Source organism: Dromaius novaehollandiae, chromosome 1 (genome assembly GCF_036370855.1).
Source record: "Dromaius novaehollandiae isolate bDroNov1 chromosome 1, bDroNov1.hap1, whole genome shotgun sequence".
NCBI classification, from domain to species: Eukaryota; Metazoa; Chordata; class Aves; order Casuariiformes; family Dromaiidae; genus Dromaius; species Dromaius novaehollandiae.
Window position 1 is genome coordinate 85,770,002 of NC_088098.1, and position 17,897 is coordinate 85,787,898.

The 17,897-nt window shown below is 46.3% G+C and overlaps 1 protein-coding gene across 1 annotated transcript in view; it reads left to right on the forward strand.

Moving 5' to 3' along the window:
• Positions 1-14,990, forward strand: part of LOC112992427 (alpha-2-macroglobulin-like protein 1) — a 32,182-nt gene extending 17,192 nt beyond the window's left edge. Inside the window, 13 exon segments of the mRNA XM_064522132.1 lie at positions 10-166; positions 1,612-1,686; positions 2,472-2,632; positions 4,925-4,939; positions 5,778-5,937; positions 6,293-6,508; positions 7,748-7,869; positions 8,686-8,741; positions 8,744-8,775; positions 9,498-9,566; positions 9,817-9,919; positions 11,187-11,228; positions 14,830-14,990. Coding sequence (XP_064378202.1) covers positions 10-166; positions 1,612-1,686; positions 2,472-2,632; positions 4,925-4,939; positions 5,778-5,937; positions 6,293-6,508; positions 7,748-7,869; positions 8,686-8,741; positions 8,744-8,775; positions 9,498-9,566; positions 9,817-9,919; positions 11,187-11,228; positions 14,830-14,990 — 1,369 coding nt within the window.
• Positions 14,991-17,897: the final 2,907 nt, after the last annotated feature.

Below are 17,897 nucleotides of genomic sequence, written 5' to 3' on the forward strand. Positions count from 1 at the left end.
TGTCCACAGGCTGGCAGCTTTTATAGCCAGGTCCTTTGGGCAGGCCAGCTCTCACATTTACATCAATAAGGATCATGTGCAGGATCCTTTGCTCTGGCTTCAGAAGCACCAGCTGCCCAGTAGCTGCTTCAAGAGTGTAGGAAAGCTCTTCAGCAATGACTTGAAGGTATGGCTGCTGGCCATAGGTGAAGGAGCGGGAGGAACACAACGTGGGGAGAGAGTTGCTCCCCCAGCCTCTTCCACTGTGCATAGTAGCAGAGAGCAGTGTCTCCATGGCCCAGCACAGCCAAGGCAGCTTCCCAGAGCAGAATGAAAGAGCATGGCCTAAAACAACAGCCATTTTGTCTACATTAGGTTTTAATCTCTGCTAGGTCTTCTTCATTTTTACTCTAGCCAAATAGCACCATGGCTGATTGTGACATGGTACGTTAGGGGCAGAGGAAGAAAGAACTTTATTTTCCAGGGCTTGTCTAGGATACCCTGTCTGGATTCTCCCTCTTCTCATGCCTTATGACCCCGAATACAGACTTTCCAGGCCTGTCCATGTGCTGTAATATGGGATTATCTGAAGTCACAATTGTCCCTCCACTTCCAGAGAGGTGCTGATCACTGCCCGCCTACTATGACTTATCCTTGAGCCTGGCACCCCCAAAATGACCCCTGCAGTCTAGCTGGAAATGCAACAAACTCTTGCTCCAGTGTTCAGTCTGCTTGCAGTATAATAATATGTGGGTTCACTGCCCTTGTAAAAGTAAGAATACAGACTGGTTAGATTCCAAATGTACCCATATTAAACACACAGCAAGCTTATGACAGATAGCAGGCTGATATTTTAGCAAAGTGAAGGACTACACTTCTTCTTTTTCCTTAAATTTTGGAAGCAGTGCAAAAAAAGAAAAAAAAAAAACAGAATGCACATGTACATTGTTCACCCTTCTCTGACTTTCATTCTTTCCTCAGCTCAGAGTTCCTGTCTGAACATCATTTTTTGGAACAGGTTTTGGCCCCCCACTGCACTCATGGGAGTTTCCACTATTAGGTGTAAATGATGCTTCACAGCACTTCAGCTCCAATTCCCTCTCATTCAGGATGCATTGCCTCATTTAAGACACACCATCTCATGTCTGAGCATGCAAGTGGGATCCCCTGAGAACAAATATCCTTTGATGGGTAAAGAGGCTCCTTAGAACCTGTTTACCCAGGTTAACCTGTGGCTTCTCACAGTAAGCTGATTTGTATATAACCTTACATTGATTCTTGTATGCAATCCTGCATCATAAAAGCTTTATTATAGTTTCCAGTTGCAACATCTTTAATAAAATAAATAGCTTAACACTGTCCCTCATGGCCTTCTATGAGCATATATGTTGAGGCTGCATGCAAAGAGCCCCAAGGCTGTCCTTGAGACAAGACTTTCGTGATACTCAAACAATGAGCCTGGAGCACTTTCCTGTAATCTCCACATGCCAAGAATGGCCAATGGTAAGCTACTGTACTTTCTCAGGTAGGCTATCCTTAGGTAGTTTTAGTGGCTATACAATGACAGTCCACACTGTTTGCAGGCAAGCAATAGTTGTTTTTGTCCCTTTCTGATATCTGTGTGCCTTGCAGGGTGCGGTGGATGATACACTCTCATTAACAGCCTGTATCACTGCTGCACTTCTGGAGCTTCATCTGGAGAAGAATGTAAGCTGCACTTGAACTTTGCAGGGCTTGTGTGCATGCTCCATCCATCCTTCTTCCCTGGGTCTGTGCTTTCAGGGAGTGCCCAGTTTGAGTTAATGAAAGGTTCTGTCATGTCCCATGTTTGTACATGATAAGTTCAAATGGAAATTTTAAACCTGGGTAATGAGTTCTTAATATAAATGGCCTGACCTACAGCAAAGCAGAGAATCTCCCATTCTCCACTGATCTCAGGAGAGATAACTGTCTCTGAAAATGATGCAGGGTTTGCTGGGAGAAGTAATAGCTTTTATTAAACTGACTGATACAGCTAGAGAGGGGGGAAAACAAACAAATGAACAAAGAAGGTTTCAGGTATGCAACCCCCCTTTTCAGACCTGAAATAAAAGCAGTGATCTTCAAGCAGAATGTACATTGTTCTAGTCTGGATGGGCTGATATCCTAGCCTTATCAGTACAGTTTCGAAAACAATGTCGTATCCACGTGGGAGCATAGGCCTACAGCACACAGGTTTGACAGTTCTGAGCGAGCATGTTACCAGAGACTTCTTAGAGCTGGATTCTCCAGTGTAGTGACAATCCCCTGTCCCAGTGAACTGTCCTGTCACCTGTTTATTCTCAACCCACAGTGATACTTTGTCTGCTTTGCTTCATGTTCCACAGGCATGAGAGAGATGCTAGTATTGAAATACATTGAGATTGCAGCTGGGATAACTGAGAGCTGTGGATACATTTTTCACAGTGAAAAGGGCCCAAGGGAAACTCACTGGGTTTGGATTCCTTTTGTAGGATACCATGCTGGATAATGCCTTACATTGCCTCAAAGATGTAGCACTTGATGAGACCAGCCTTTACGTCAAGGCCTTGATGGCTTATGTCTTCACACTTACCCAGAACATGGAGATGAGACAGCAGCTTCTCGATAAGCTAGAAAAGGAAACTGTTAGGCTGTTGCTTTTAAGCAGACTTTGGGTTCTAGAGATAATAACTGTGTTTAAGGCCTGACATTATTAGGATTTAGTTAGAGTGGGTTGGGAAATTTAACTTTTATTAAATTGGCTTATGTGTCAGAAAACAGTGATTTATCAAAGCTGTGGAAAGTCTCTAGTTTCAATGAAATTGTTTTCTCAGGCCAAGGAGAAAATTTATGGTCAAAAGCAGAGTAAGTGATCCATATTTAATCCTTGTGGTCAAAGCACTCCCTTGAGTTACGGAAGAGTTTGATCCAAATGTTGCCCTCATCATCCTTCAGCAATTCATTCAAAGTACAAGAGCCCTCACAGAGGAAACTTGCCTCATTTTATCTATTCAGCTGCTGGTCAGGACACTTATTTGCAGAGTGAGAGATGTAGATTCAAGCCTTTTGCCTGCTCCCACATTGCTGCTCTGCTCAGTTCAGGCCTCTCTGGTGCCTGCATCTGTATTGTTACTCCATTATGAACTAGGATCTTCTTTTTGTCTCATATGGCAGTATGGTGAAGTGCATTGGGAACTGAAAAACAACACGGAAAAAAAAAAGAAAAAAAAAAGAAAAAAAAAGGAGAAGCAATTTTTCAGCTAGACCAGTTACTACTATGGTTCACTGCATAGTTACACAGGCTGCCAAGGTGGCCTCACGGGGTGGCTGGTGGGCAAACAGGAAGGAGAACTGCATATACTAAAGCTGCTGTTGAGGAAGTGCATATGGTATGAACACAGCCCCACTGACCAGTTAGACCGATGCTTCTAACTCACTAAGCACTTTGGAAAACATCACCCTAAGACCCTAGGGCATGGGACACCACAAAGTGCCTATGGCTTAGGTGACAGTTTTCTTTGGCTCTTGCTTCCACAGGTATAGTTAGTGATGACTTGGCAAGAGGAATGGAGTTGTAAGTGAGAGAAAGTTGTAGTCATGTTGTCCCGATCCAATATCGGGAAGGTTTCGTTACGATCCCAAGGACGAGATTAAGACCCTAAAACCGGTCAAATATTGTACAACCTTTTAACTTTATTTTCAATGGAGTGGGGAGAAAAGGTGGGGAAAGGCGAAGGGGAGAGGGGAACAAGGGTAAGGGGAAAAGATAGAGAAAGTTGGAAAAGGAGAAAAGAAACTAGCTACTGCCACTCCGAGTCCCATGATGTTCTGTTGACTCCCCCTCGAGATCTTCAGTCGTTGCAAGCAAGCCCCCCCCCCCCCATTCACACAGTCTGCAGTTTTTATAGGTTCTTGCCCCGCTTCTGGGAGGTGCTTCCTCACTTCCCATGCAGATTAGCTGTCATGCGCAGTCCGCCCTCTCTGAACCTTCCAGAAATGGGCTGGGGGCATCTGGGGGGGGTCTCCTGCTCATGCGCAGATGGCAAATGAGTATGTGCGGTTCGTGCCAGACATGCTGTTCCCCTAGAGGTGACCTTCTGCCCTTTTCATGCCCTTTTTCCCCCGTGCAGGTGCATGAGGTTGTTTACCTCACCGAGGGCTCCCGGGGGTGCCGACGCGGCATTGCCCGACACGCCTTGGTAGCGGCGGCTCTGCAGCAGCAGCAGCAATGTTGAGACAAAACCGCATTTAGTACCGGTTCTCTACACATGTACATCTGAATGTGTCTGTATTCTGCCTAATGTGTCCGAGCATGTGAGTGCAACAACCAGCTGCAGACAGTTTGTCTGTTGGAGAATCTCAGCTTGAGAGGATTACCTTCTGTTGCCTGGCATCTGGGATTCTGCTAACTTTGTTAATGGTGTTACAGTTGGATCACAAAGAGAAATTTGGTGCTTCTTAACGAATCAGGGTTAATCTGCAGGTCATCTGTGGATGCATCTCCAAGACACCTTCTATGACTTCATGAAAAAAGTTTTCTGCTTATATCACCTTGGAAGTAACAAATCACAAATGCCTCCTGCAAAAACCTTCTGTTGTGATAAACGTGATGAAGTAATACCAGTCTGTAGAGACCCTGAGCTAAATTCTAAAGTCTTTATGCTGTTTTTATGCAAATGAGTGATTTTGTGATTCTTTTTTTCAAAAAGTTCTGAAAACTGACTTTGAATTTAAAAGTATTACAGGTTTCCTCATTTGTACAGTCCAGAAGATGTCTACACTGCACAATGAACCTAACTTCTGGGTTGGATTTTGGCTACCTGCTACTGTTGCTACACTAACTCCTCCAAAGAGACTCAGGTGCATCCACTACCTGTGAGCTTACATCACAGGTGGGAACCCAGCTCTGGTCTAAGTGGATCCAGCCCATCCACTCTGTAGTGAGGATGTCATCAAAATCGTTTGGTTAATGTTGTTCCTCTGGTAACCTGCCAGTAATTCTCCATAAAGGAGTGAGCAGTTCTTGTACAGTAGATACAGCTGATTGGAAAAAGGCCTAAAGCTTCTCTGCACAGTGAGCCCTGTTGGACTAACCTAGGTGAATGCAGAAGCAACAAAAGTGCTCTAGTTTGGGGAGGATTTTGCACTGGAAACTTTTACAAGAGTGTGGAACTAGGTTCCAAGGCATGGAGCAGTTGTCTCTACACACCAGAATCCTGAAATATCCCCAGGATCTCAAAGACCACTTAATGAGTTTAATGAGCTGCAGTAACAATCTAGGAGCATAAGCTCTCTTCATGGAATGTCACTGAGGAAATGGTTCCTGGATGCAGAGAAAAAAAAAGTGTGGCTTCCTTATGCTAGGCTGGGCTGAGGGGAATGAAAACTAGTTCATCATTGCCATCACAAGCAGGGAATAGCTTTGAACATACACAGAATTGAATGAGACTACGACTGTACTTTAAACAACAAGCCTCTGCTCAGAGTCAACCAGTTCCTGGGTTTGGTTGAGGATTCGAGGCCACATCTGCAGCCTGGATCTCTCTGCTTGTACTTGCAGAAGAAGTAGAGCCTAACATAGCCAGCTGGCCTTTCAGAGCACAAAAACAACAGGAAGGTTTGACTCCTGCACTCTGAAGTGCCCCAGAAAGGCACAGCCATTTCTGATGGTGTAAAGCAAACTGTCAGCCCTGCAGGGGTAGCAGGGCAGGATGAACTAATGTTCACAAGGGAGCTAATGTCCTTCTCTTCTGTATGTTCCTCCCTCCATCAGCAGGACAGTTGTCATCACATTCAAGTGGGAGCGAATCTTCTTCCTCTATGATTGAGATAATAGCCTACATCCTCCTAGCTCATGTCTCCAAACCAAATTTGGCAGTCAATGAAACCACAGTAAGCAAGCTTGTACACTGGCTCAGTGGACAAAGAAATGCTTTTGGGGGCTTTGCTTCCACCCAGGTAACAAGCTGGGGAAAGGTATGGGGGAAGGAGAGAGATACTATGTGCCTTGCATATGCGTGTCGCTCCAGATCCAGTCTTTGAAGAGAGGTATACATGAGCCCTGCTTGTGAAGGGGAATGTCAGGGGGAAATCCTTTTGTTTAGTGGTGTAAATGGCATCAACCGGGGCCTGGGGCTGCTAGTGGCCAGAAGCCACCCCTACCAGATGTCATCCTGTTGCCTGTGCGCTTAGTGGCATAGATTCTGCTTGTGTTAGAATGGGAATCAGGGCCATGGTTCTTCATACAGTGCCTGACTTAGTGTGCTGTGTCTTGTACCCATTGCTCCACAGCAAAATGACTCTTTGACTTCAGGACACAGCTGTTAGCCTGCAGGCCCTGGCTCAGTATGTAGCCCTGATTCCTCATGAGATTAGAGATGTGAAGGTGATGGTGAAAGGCAAGGATGCTTCTGCACTGGAGTTCCATGTGCACAGGAACAACAAGTTGGTTCTGCATCAGGCATCTCTCCTTGCTGTCCCAGGGGTATACACGATACAAGCAACTGGCAGTGGATGTGTCTATGTACAGGTAAGTGTATGTAGTGCAAAGCTATAGGGTATTGCCATTCATTCCTCAAGTGAGGATTTGGCTCTGAGTAGGCATCATAGCATCAAATTCTCAATAGGACTTGGCTTTCTAGGCAGAATCATGTCAAGCTTGAAGGAGCTCTGGTATACTCAGCTGAATTGCTGTTAGTGCAGACATCCATGGTATCTTCTCAGAAATGTCTCAGCTTTGCTGGTTCCATACTACGGAGCCAAGTACTGTTAAGAGATCAGTAGATCTGAAGGCAGATTAGGTACAGAACTGTACCTGCTTCTACATCAAGCATGTGTTAATGGCATCACTGTTTCAGGAGCTTAGAACTGTAAATTTCTTCGGACATGATATTCTTTAGGTTGCTGTCTCATGCAGAGATGAGGAGTGATGTAGTACCAGGGTCTTCTCATCGCAATGAACCAATACAACTGAGCCATCTGGAGAAGCAGTCTTATTTTTCTGGCAGCTTTGATAGGGGCATGTTTCTGAACCATTCGTACAGCAAAAAACTGCAGAGTCAAGTCACTCCCCGTGTAAACCTCCTCCCTGGTACAGATCTCTTACCAAGTTCACAGAGAATCTGCAAGCAATGTATAGACAACAGGACATAAAAATTATTTATTGCTAATGCATGTAGGAGGTAGCTGGGACTAACATGCTACTTGACAACACTTGAATATTGTCGGTAAATGTGATGAGTCTCTGCTGCTCAGGCAGTCAGTCACCAGGCAGGTGGGGGAAGACTAGCCTCTGCTGATCCTCAGAATAGGATGATCCTCCCTCTTGCTGAGTGGTCCTCTTCTGATTCTCTGCTCTTTCTTTCTTTAGGGTTTGATACTTTTTTGTTAGTATTTTTTCTCTTGAGTCCTAGACCATGTCAACAATTACATTCCTTCTTTCTACTCATGGGAAGGGCTTTAGCTAATGTACTCTCTCACACCTTAATAATAATCTACTTCGTAAAACTGAGGCAAATATCACCCAGCTGTGCTGTACTGAATGAGACCTTGGATCACAGAAAGTTGACCCTCTAGGCTGAGGATTACACTTGGGTGATGTATCTGACCCTTTTTGCTAACTACAACAAGTCTGAATGGGGAGCACACCAACGGCCAGCTGTGTTAGACACTGGTTACTAACTGGTTAAAAGATGGAGGCACAGATAGTCCTTTAGCTCATACAAGGACTCTCTGGGGCACTTCACAGATATGTTCTCTCCTCCACCAGACCACTCTCTACTACAACACCCCACCATCAAAAGCAGCAGAGGTCTCTGTCCTGGATGTGGAAACAGTGTCCAGGGATTGTGATAGTGCCAGGAAACAGCTTGACATCCACATGTCTGTCAGGTATGGGATCCCTTTGGACTGTTTCTTTAGTGGAAAGATGTGGGAGCCAGCAGCAGTATAACCCCCTAAAAAGCCTATAGAATAGAATTCCCTGTCTGTGGTGACAAAGACATAGGGGCACACTGTCTCCTCCATAGGTCCCAAACAGATTATGAAGTGAGAATTAAGGCCTGGGGAAGCTAGGCAACACATTGGCAGTGCCTTAAATAGCCACAGAAACAATCTGTCAGCACAATGCAGCTCAGCAGTCCTGAGAGCGCTGACAACAGAGACGGTAGAAATCCTAAGAGCCAGAGCTTCCCATTTGCTGGAGACTTGGCAGTCTGGGCTGAACCAGCCCTGAGGTACATGCTCCTACAGTGTGAACCTCTACTAGAACCAGATGGCAGAAAATCTAGTCCCTACCCATGCCTCATTTCTGTCTAGCATGTGTATTCATCCATATTCTCTACACTCTACTGGCCTGAAAGAGGATAATGCCAACATTTTCCTTTCTTAGGTGTAAGGGCAAGAGAACGGGAGACCAACCCACTCTCAATCTGTAATAATGAAGACCACTTCCTCCTGCTGTGGAGTGCAGCATGAATTGTAACCATTTTACCTTTTGCTGCACAATCTCCATATTAAGCAAGATCGTGTGTGTGTTTGTGTGTGTGCAAGGGGCATTTCTTTCCCTTTCTCGCATCAGCTGGACAAGCTGCTGAGCTTTCACATCAGTGTAAAGCAGGCTAGAGTATGGGAACATTCACCACTATCTTACAGAAATGCTGTGATGTCTTCTACATCCAATGTGCTTCTCTCCTGACTTTTTTTCAGTTATGCTGGGGACCGTGAGACCAGTAACATGGCCCTGGTAGAAGTGGAGATGCTGTCAGGTTCATTCCTATGAAGAGCTCTGTGAGAGCAGTAAGAGACCCTTCCCTCTGTCCTCCCTTGAAGATGTAAAGAACTACTTTCCAGATGTAGCTAAGTCAGAAATATCCAAACCCCTATGAATTCCTGCTGGAGAATGGTAGCTACAGGGTGATGGCGAGTTCAGATAGTTAAACTAAGCAACTGTGGATATGCTACTGGGCTATTTCACCAGCCAGCTTTCCACCTATAGAACTGACTGTGCAGTTTTTTATGCTTAGAAGTGAGGAGCACATATTGAGGTAAGAGATTAGAGAGGGGCTGAAAAACACCTAGTTAAAACCACATGCAGTGCACTGGGACCCTTAGCTGTTGCCTGCGCTATTTGTAGGGATACTCCATTAGGCAGTGTTGAATCCCGTAGAGTTGTTCAATGACAAACTCCAGAGTTCCATGAGATAGCTAGGAATATTTATCACACCTTTCTACTAAATATGTTGCCCTTTGCTACATGTGCTGAAAGTAGGAATGTGGCTCAAGGAAATTTGTTCCTAATTTGATAAAATATTTTCTAATGCTTTGTGCACTCACAACAAAACCCAGTGCCCACCTTATAAGTAGGAAACACAGGCCCTCCATTAACTAGACTCATTAAGCCTGCCTGCTGTCTCACTCAAGGCAGTAGTGCACTGAAAAACACCTAACTCCATGTGAAACAACAAGCAAAGCTGATAAGCTAATGCTAACTCATGCTCTTCTCTTGTCTTCCCACATAGCTGGAGGAGATACTCCTGGTGAAAAAGACAGAGATAAAACCAGACAAAGGCACAATCTACTTGGAAGAGGTAAGATGAAGACCGCAGGGGTCTGCCCATTCAAGGAGTAGCAACAACAGCACTTTGCATTGGGGCTCTAGGAGATCAGAAATACAAAGATCTAGGCTGGTGAAGCAAGCTAAAATTTTGGCAAAAGAAGAGGAGGGTGGAGGGGCCTGAAGAGATGGAGAAGAAAATCCCTGGCACAGAGAGAATAAAGCTGGGATGTGGGTGACTTTGAGGAGGCCAATGCATTTCTGCTTGCTTCTGTCCTCTCCAGTTGGATAAGACTTCTGTGAAGCTCACCATCTCAGTGGAACAAGATACTGAAGTTCAAAACCTGAAACCAGCAACAGTGCGCGTCTATGACTACTATAAACCAGGTGGGATTTCATTGGCATAGGCAAAGAGTCACTACCATTCCTTTGATTCACTCAGACACAACTGTCTGTGCCCCTTATTCCAGTAAACTTCCTTCTGCACCTCCAGGCTTGGGTTACCTATGTACAAAATCTTCTACATACAAATTACAAAATCACTTGCTTTTCTGTTCTTGGACCTTTACTGAGACAAGACTACCTGGCACTGTGACTGTTTTGTGGTGTGGATGTGTTCAAAATGACTTGCTCTAGCTTCAAGCCAGGTCTCTGTAGAAAGCAGGCTTCTCTGTCAGTTTACTGTATCTTCTCCAGCTCCTTGGCTTTCTTGAAAATATTTGTGCATTTATTTAAAATCAGTATTACATACTGCCACCTGGATCCATCAGAACGTATAATTTAGTTCTATGCTTTTCAGGTATAATGTAATAACCCTACCATCTGTTGAGTGTTTTCATGTCCCAGAGGATAACAGGAAAATAATTTCTTACCCTTTAAAGCTCTAAATGAACTATTAGCCCACAGAAGAGAGACCTTGAAGTCATTGTTAGTCTCTGTCAGATGATTCAGTGCTTATTATGAGCCAAAATAACAAATGGAATATTAGCAGTTATTAGAAAAGGATTTGAGAACAAAATGGAAAAAAACATCACTGGAGATCTAGACAGTAGCACCATGTGCCTACATGTTGTATACTGAATTCCATTCCATTCCATCTCCCCACCCCATATCAAAAAGTGGAGGAGAATTCCTAATTCTCTAGCAGTTTCCCTCTGGGGAAGCATGGGAACACTTTGGCAGTGGCTTAAATAGCCATGGCAACAATGAGATAGTAAAATAATAAAAAAAACCAGCCTTTACCTATCTAAATACTCTTACCTAATATGCTTGTTGCTATACCATCTTCTGTAAGAATTTTTTGTGCTCAGTACATACATTTTAAAAATCATCTGACATGAAAATACTAATTCTCAATTAAAAAAATCTATTACAAGGTCTTCTATTTAAGAAATGTCCTTGCATTAGAAGATACCGCATTGCATAACAGGACCTTTTACTTATATGAGGTTTCAGATAGCTGTAGTGGAGACACGCTGGCGAGGTGAACCTCTGGTCTGACCCACTGTAGACATTTTTCTGTTCCTACATTCACAGTCTGAGGAATGAAAATCAAAAGCAGTGGGATTAAAGTGGGTTAAAAGGAAAGAAGCTTGGCACTAGCCTACCATGAAGTTTGCAGCTCACCACCCATTCTCTTTTTTTTTTCTTACAGATGGTCGTACCGCAAGAGAATACGCCTCCCCTTGCAGTTCAGGTTAGTGTCAATATGCCTTCAAGGTGGGAACATCCGAAACAGAGCAAAGAACTGGGTGGTTTTCACAAATCCTTGCTCTGTAAGCAGCAAGGCAGCCTACCTCTGCTCTGTATTTGGTTCCATAAAGTGCTGTAGAGCCTTCCTGGGCTGCAGTTTGAATTGCAATCTGTGCTATACTACCTGTGGGCACTGTTTCTAATCCAAGTATGATCTCAACGAAAGACTAGAGCATACCATGGAGAGATAAAAGGATCTATTTTTATTCCATTTCCATGTATTTCTCAGATGTGCAGTCCTCACAGCATCCCAAATCTGAGTGCAACGGCAAATGACCACGTGGATGACAAAAGATGTTGCTACTCATCCCCTAAGACTTCTTGACCTTTCGATTTGTTCCTAAAAATTCATCATGCACTATGCCTTTTCTTGTTCTTTCTTTCTGCAGATGTCTAGATGAAGGATTCTTACTACAACTCCCTGACTCTGGAACCAATAATCTGAGCTTCCTGCTTCCGTAAGGAAACCTTCAGTGCTCTGGCTCTCCATCCTGCTACACATGCTTCTTCCCTGTTGGATACACCCTGCTTCTTTTGACCTATGCCCATTGTCTCTACATGAAACCTGGCTTGATATGCAGTGGTTTGGGATCAAGTGAAGTAAAGCATGTAGAACATGAAAAGCAGATAGTGACTTGACAGCTGGTGAAATCTGCACAGAATTCATTGGCTGAAAGAGAAAGAGAGAGATAAATTCCTTAGGTCATAGTTACATATTTTTCATTTGATCTTCCTATTGGCTTAGTATTCTCCTCCTCTCGGAGTCCCATCCCTGGGCTACCCTCTCAACTGTGCTAACAAAACAGTTTGTCCTTAACCAAACTCCAAACCCAAAAATGTATTTTTAGCCCTGTGGCATCACATGTCTGTGACAAGCCCTGCTTTGCTTCACTACATGCCCCATGAACCACCTTTCTATCACAACTGAGGAGCAGGAACAGGCAAGAGGATGCTAAGGGAGAGATACTTGATCAGTTTTTCCACAGAGAAAAGGATTGTGTAACAGTGCCTTACGACAGGAGGCCACAAAACCAAAACAATGTCCGTCCAAGTTCTCTACATGTCAGGTGGCCTCTTCTTTGTTCCCTTTTCTTATGTCAAGGTGGGGGGGTTAGAAACCCAACAAGGGCATGACCATGCAGATCTCAGGTTTGGATCCCACTGCCATTAGATCAAATGCTACAGGATATTGCTTCAATGCCTATTGCTTTAAAAAATGTCTGACAAGCAATATCAAAGAAGGACTAGATCTGGTTGTGTTTTTGAAGATGTTTTTTAATGGCTTTTGCTTTCTTTTTTGGAGGCAACCACTTATAACCTCTTAGTGATTCTGTTCCTCATTGTAAAATGTATGAAACAACAGTATGGGGCAGTGACGGACTGTGTTTGCGCAACGGATATACACGGCTAGAAAAGCTGTAGGAGATGTTTCACAGAAACAAAAGACGTTAATAGATGCTACCATACAGTGAGCTGTCCATGATCTTCCTCATGTGGCAATTTCACCTTCTTGATGACATGGCAAATTGAGTACTGATGCCCTCACAGGTTCCACTGTAAATCTGCCCTGCAGAACTGGATAAGCAGCTAGCTAAGACAACCTCAGAAAGCTAACAGATGAAGATCACATGCAGGTACTAGGAATAATAGGGCAGACTAACACTTGTGTAAAAGACTGCAGTATGTCACCACCTTATAGTACCAGGTTGGAGTAGTACTGTAGGATGGGGGCAAGGGTTACAGTTCTCTCACATGTGGAGAATGCTAAGGAATGAGTAGACTGTGTCTGTCCCCAGCCTGCTGAAAAGGGCCTGGCAGTCTGGGTAGACAGAAAGCTGAACATGAGCCAGTAGTTGCCCTGGCAGCAAAACCAGGAGCATAGCCAGTAGGTCAAGGGAAGCTATTATCCCCTTCTACTCAGCACTCATTAGGCTACATCTAGAATACTTGCCCAGTTTTGACACACATCTCCAGCACAAGAAAGATGTTGATAAACAGGAGTGAGTTCAGCAGAGGCAGACCAAGACATAGAGCATTTGCTCTGTGAGGAGAGGATGAGGAAACCAGGCTTGCTCAGCCTGGAAAAGGGAAAGCTTCGTGGGGGACCTGACAGCAGCCTTCCAGTACCTACGAGGATGGGATGGTGAGAGAACAGATGTGAAATGAGAGGTTCAGCCTGGATATAGTGGAAAAACTTGTTCACCATGAGGTGAGTCAAGCATTGGAACAGGCTGCCTAGAGAAGCTGTGCAGTCTCCATCCTTGGAGGTTTTTGAGACCTGACTGGATAAAGCCCTGAGCAACCTAGTCTGATTTCATAGCTGACTTGACTCTGAGCAGGCATTTGGACCAGAGATCTCCTGAGGTCCCTTCCCATTTAAACTATTCAGTAATAAGTGCTGAGGCCTACCGCAGCCAGCACAGACAGGAGTTGATGTCCCAGCACCATGTAAGGTAAGTTACTGATAGGCAGGGAGTGGGCAAAGGTGCTTCTTAGGAAAGGAAAAACCACTATAGGGGGCAGATGAATCCTCTATCCTTCTCCCAAAAGCTGTAAGAGTGAGGGGAGTCGGCACTGTTCTCATGGGGTGCATCACAAAATGCTTAGGAGGTGTACAGGTATCTCTGTGCCCTCCCTCCTCCTATAAGCAGTGGCTCAGTTTGCCCGTGTCCTTCCCTAGCAATGCTGTGGAGGTGACGGAGGTGCCAAGTCACAGATCACGAAAACTACCTCTGCTTGGCAGCTCCTGAGGGACTGAGGTGCCTCTTGGGACAGAAGGTGAGAAACGAAAAGGGCCTCAGAAGCGTCATGGCAGATGTCCACCAACAACAAAGTGTCTCTGGCCTTTCCTGGGGGCAAGAGCAATCAGCTAGCTTCTTTATAGGGTCATACAACATGGTAGGGGCAAGAACAATCAGCTAGCTTCTTTATAGGGTCATACAACATGGCCTCTACCCTAAGATGCCTTGGAATGGAAAACAAGCAACCCTCAGGATGCCAATTAGGTGTGGTCCCAAGAAGCTGACCTGGGAAAGGGAAGGTGAGGAGGGATACTCTGTGATGGAGAAAGTGTTACTGGTGCAATGTAATGGCATGTAGGGGTAACACTGAGGCAACACTTTCAGCAGCAGATCAAGCAATCGCATGGCTTTCTGCAAACAAAGGGGAAAGTTCTGTTCCTGTCAGTTTTCCTGCTTCTCCCTTGACTGCCATGCTCCCCCTTTCACATGGCATTTAGCAGCTCCGTTATCACCAACATTTCCCACCTCCCGCCACGTGAGTAGTCCAAGGGTTTACAATGGAGTGGGTGAGGGAATGCAAGGAGCAGAGAGCAGAAACCCACAAGCCTAGTGACTGCTGCAGCTCCCAGAGGTTGCAGGTGCTTCCCGCACTCCTGCGCCGAGGGAGGGCCCGACCACACAGGCCGGCTGCGGCCCCGCCTCTGCGTGACAGCTCTACCCCGCACCCGCGAGCCTTCTGGTTGCCATGGCACCAGCGCGATGCTGACGTCACCAGCGTCCTCCGTTTCCATGGCACCCCTGCAGAACATACGCTGCAGAACGCGCAGAACGCCGACAGCGGCTTGCTCCCTCTCACTCTCTCTGACTCGGCGGTGCCCAGACTCCCAGATACCGACCTCGGGAAGCTCCACCCCACCCTGCCCAGCAAGACAATCCCCTTCTGTCTCCGAACCCTTATCGCCTGACACCCACAGCCCTGCCTGCCCCATTGCCCACTCCCTCCAGTGCCTCCAAACTTCCCTCCCTCCCCTCCGCCCTCCAGTAACTCCTGTGGCTCCCCCAAAACCTTCACAATCCCCTGCCTTGCCCCTTGTCCCTGCTGGAAACCCTCCTGGCTCCCCTCTCCCTCCCTCTGTCCCCCAAACTGCTGCACCCCAGACCCTCTTTCCCCTCAACCCCTCTGCTGGTGCCAGAGGTGGAACTAGGCCTGCCTCAGTTGCTATACTGTGGAACAGATGGTTCCCTGTGTATGGAAGACTTACAGCAGCATTGGTCCTGCACTGCAGGTGTCCTCCTGGAGATGAAACTAGTAAAGGACATACTTTCCTCAGGGCACAGACAGCTACAAATGCCGCCCAGGAGACAGGAACCTAGATGAAAAATGATAAGCCTGTGTGTCCAAAAGAGGCCTGGGTCTGGAGAAGAGCTACTGGGTTCATACAGTCTAGTTTAGAAGGCTGAAGCCAGTAGAGACCTTTCAACCCGCATTCCACCTGAAGGGTTCTTCCATCCAGCCCCCAGTGCCCACGTGACTTGCCCAACTGCTATCAGAGCACTAGTATCCCCCAAGAGGCCCTTACCTCTTCCCCAGGTGACTTGCACTCCTGCTATGGAAATACCACTTTTCTTCCTTCCCACTGCTCTTGACTACCTTCACAGTCCACTATCCCTACTTGAGATATCCCCATGGATATCCTTTCTGGTCTATGCCCACCCCCAAGTGCCCCCCTCCTGCCCTATTCCTCCTCATACCACTCCTGTTCCCCTCCTCCCTCAATGCAGAAGTGTTAATGGTACACCACAGGGAAAATGAGAGCAAGAAAGGAGGAAGTATGTAACAGGGACCTGAGTGCACCAGTTAGCTTAGTGGCCCTGATAAGCCTCAGCTGGAGCCTCCACCATGATGCTCTGCCCATAGGTCAAGGAGCACTATTTAAGATAAAGCCTCAACTTTCAGGCCTTGCCTGGGAAGTGTTTTAGCTATATTTTTCTCCATACCTACCTTTACTGTCATCTGAATTAACCTGGAATCTATGTACTACAGACCTTATTGGCTGGATAGATTACTCGGATGTACATCGTAGCTCCTGTTCTTTCTATGGCTCTGTTTCCTTTTGTTCCAGATGGACTTCTGGGGTGCATCCAAGACTTGCCTTGTCAGGGAGTGTCAATGGAACCTGCAAAAGCCAGACTGGTAAGCCCACTGTATTCCTGTGCTGTGGTGGTGGGTCTATTAGTGAAGCCACTGCCTGTGTTATGGTCACTCTGTACTGCAGACCGATCTTCCTTTAGAGAGTATCTGGCCATTGAGGCTCCCAAACAACAGGTAGGTGATGTAAGGGTGATAGGGAGACAGGAAAGGGAGACAAAGCACTCTGGGGATATTGGGAAGGTGCTGTAAGTGGTGGAAAAGTAAGGGGTGAGGCAAGACCCTGCTTCTCACACACTTTTAGTCTGCCTTGCCAATGATGCCAGTCTCCTCTTCTCATAGCTCCAGTTGCCAAGATCCCCTGCTTCTACAGGGCCCCTGCCCACTTCCCAGGAGCCCTGCCTTCCACACCATGCTGTAGCCTTAGTTCTCTGTCTCCCTTCCTTCTCTCACTCACAGACCTCTGCTGCCCATTACCCCTTTCTTGCCCTATCCCCCTGTCAAGCTCCTTTCTCTTCCAAGGTGTCCCTTTCTGCTCCAAGCCCCAGTAACAACAGGCACTCTGGCAGCAGGCTGCTGCCTGCCCTCCAAGACATGCTCCGTTTTGCCACAGACAGCCCACTGTCCAGTCATGCAAGCAGGCTGGGGGCCTATTTTCTCGGCTTCTCCATCAGCCCCTCCCAATGCCCTTCTCCAATGTCTAAAGTGGTAACCTCATGTCGCAGTCCCCCAGGCCCATATAACCTCCCTAAAGGATGCAAGGGAACTTTTCCCTTGTGCCATGCAAACAGCCCTTTTCCCATCTTCCTGGTGGTGGGTCTGGAAAGGGGCTGGCAAGGGAAGGTGTGTGCTGCTAAGAGAGCTGCAAGGTGAGGAGTTTCTGTTCTGGGCCAGAAATGGGGCTCTTAGTACCAGCATTGGCCTGAAAAATGTTTTAGGATTAAGGTAAGGGTTGTGAGTTTTGCCAGTTCCTTTTCTGTCCCATTCCAAAGGTGCCTCTGGCCTTTCTCTTTCTTGCTACCCTAACGTGAATCTTAAAACATTTTTCAAGACAAGGCTGTCATTAAGACCCGCCATGTCTGGCCCACAGCAGAAACTCCTCACAGCACAGCTCTTGCTGCCACACACTTTCCCTTGCCAGGTCATTTCTGGTTCTGTTCCAAGGGAAGGTGTGTGGTGGCAAGAGCTGTGCTGTGAGGAGTGTCTGTTGTGGGACAGAAATGGGAGTTCTGTGCCAGTGTTGGCCTGAAAAACGCTTTTGGGTCAGGATTAAGGTTAGGTGAAGCAGGCTAGAGGCGCTGTAGAAGTGGGTCTAGAAAGGAGTTGGTAAGGGAAGGTGTGTAGTGGCAAGAGAACTGTGCTGTCAGGAGTTTCTGTTGTGGGCCAGAAATAGGGATCATAGTGTCAGCATTGGCCTGAAAAATGTGTTAAGGTTAAGGCTGACTTAGCCTTTGGAGAAAGAAGGCTAGAGATGCCATAGGATGGGGTCTGGAAAGGGTTTGGAAGGGAAGGTGCATGTTGCCAGGAGAGGTGTGCTGTGTGGAGTTTCTGTTATGGGCCAGACATGGGGGTCTTAGTGCCAGCAGTGGCCTGAAAAATGTTTTAGGGTTAGGGTTTGAGAAAGTGAAAGGTTAGAGGCACTGCTGCAGTGAGTCTGTAAAGGGGCATGCCTTGGAATGTGTGTGTTGCCATGAGACCTGACTGTAAGGAGTTTCTGTTGTGG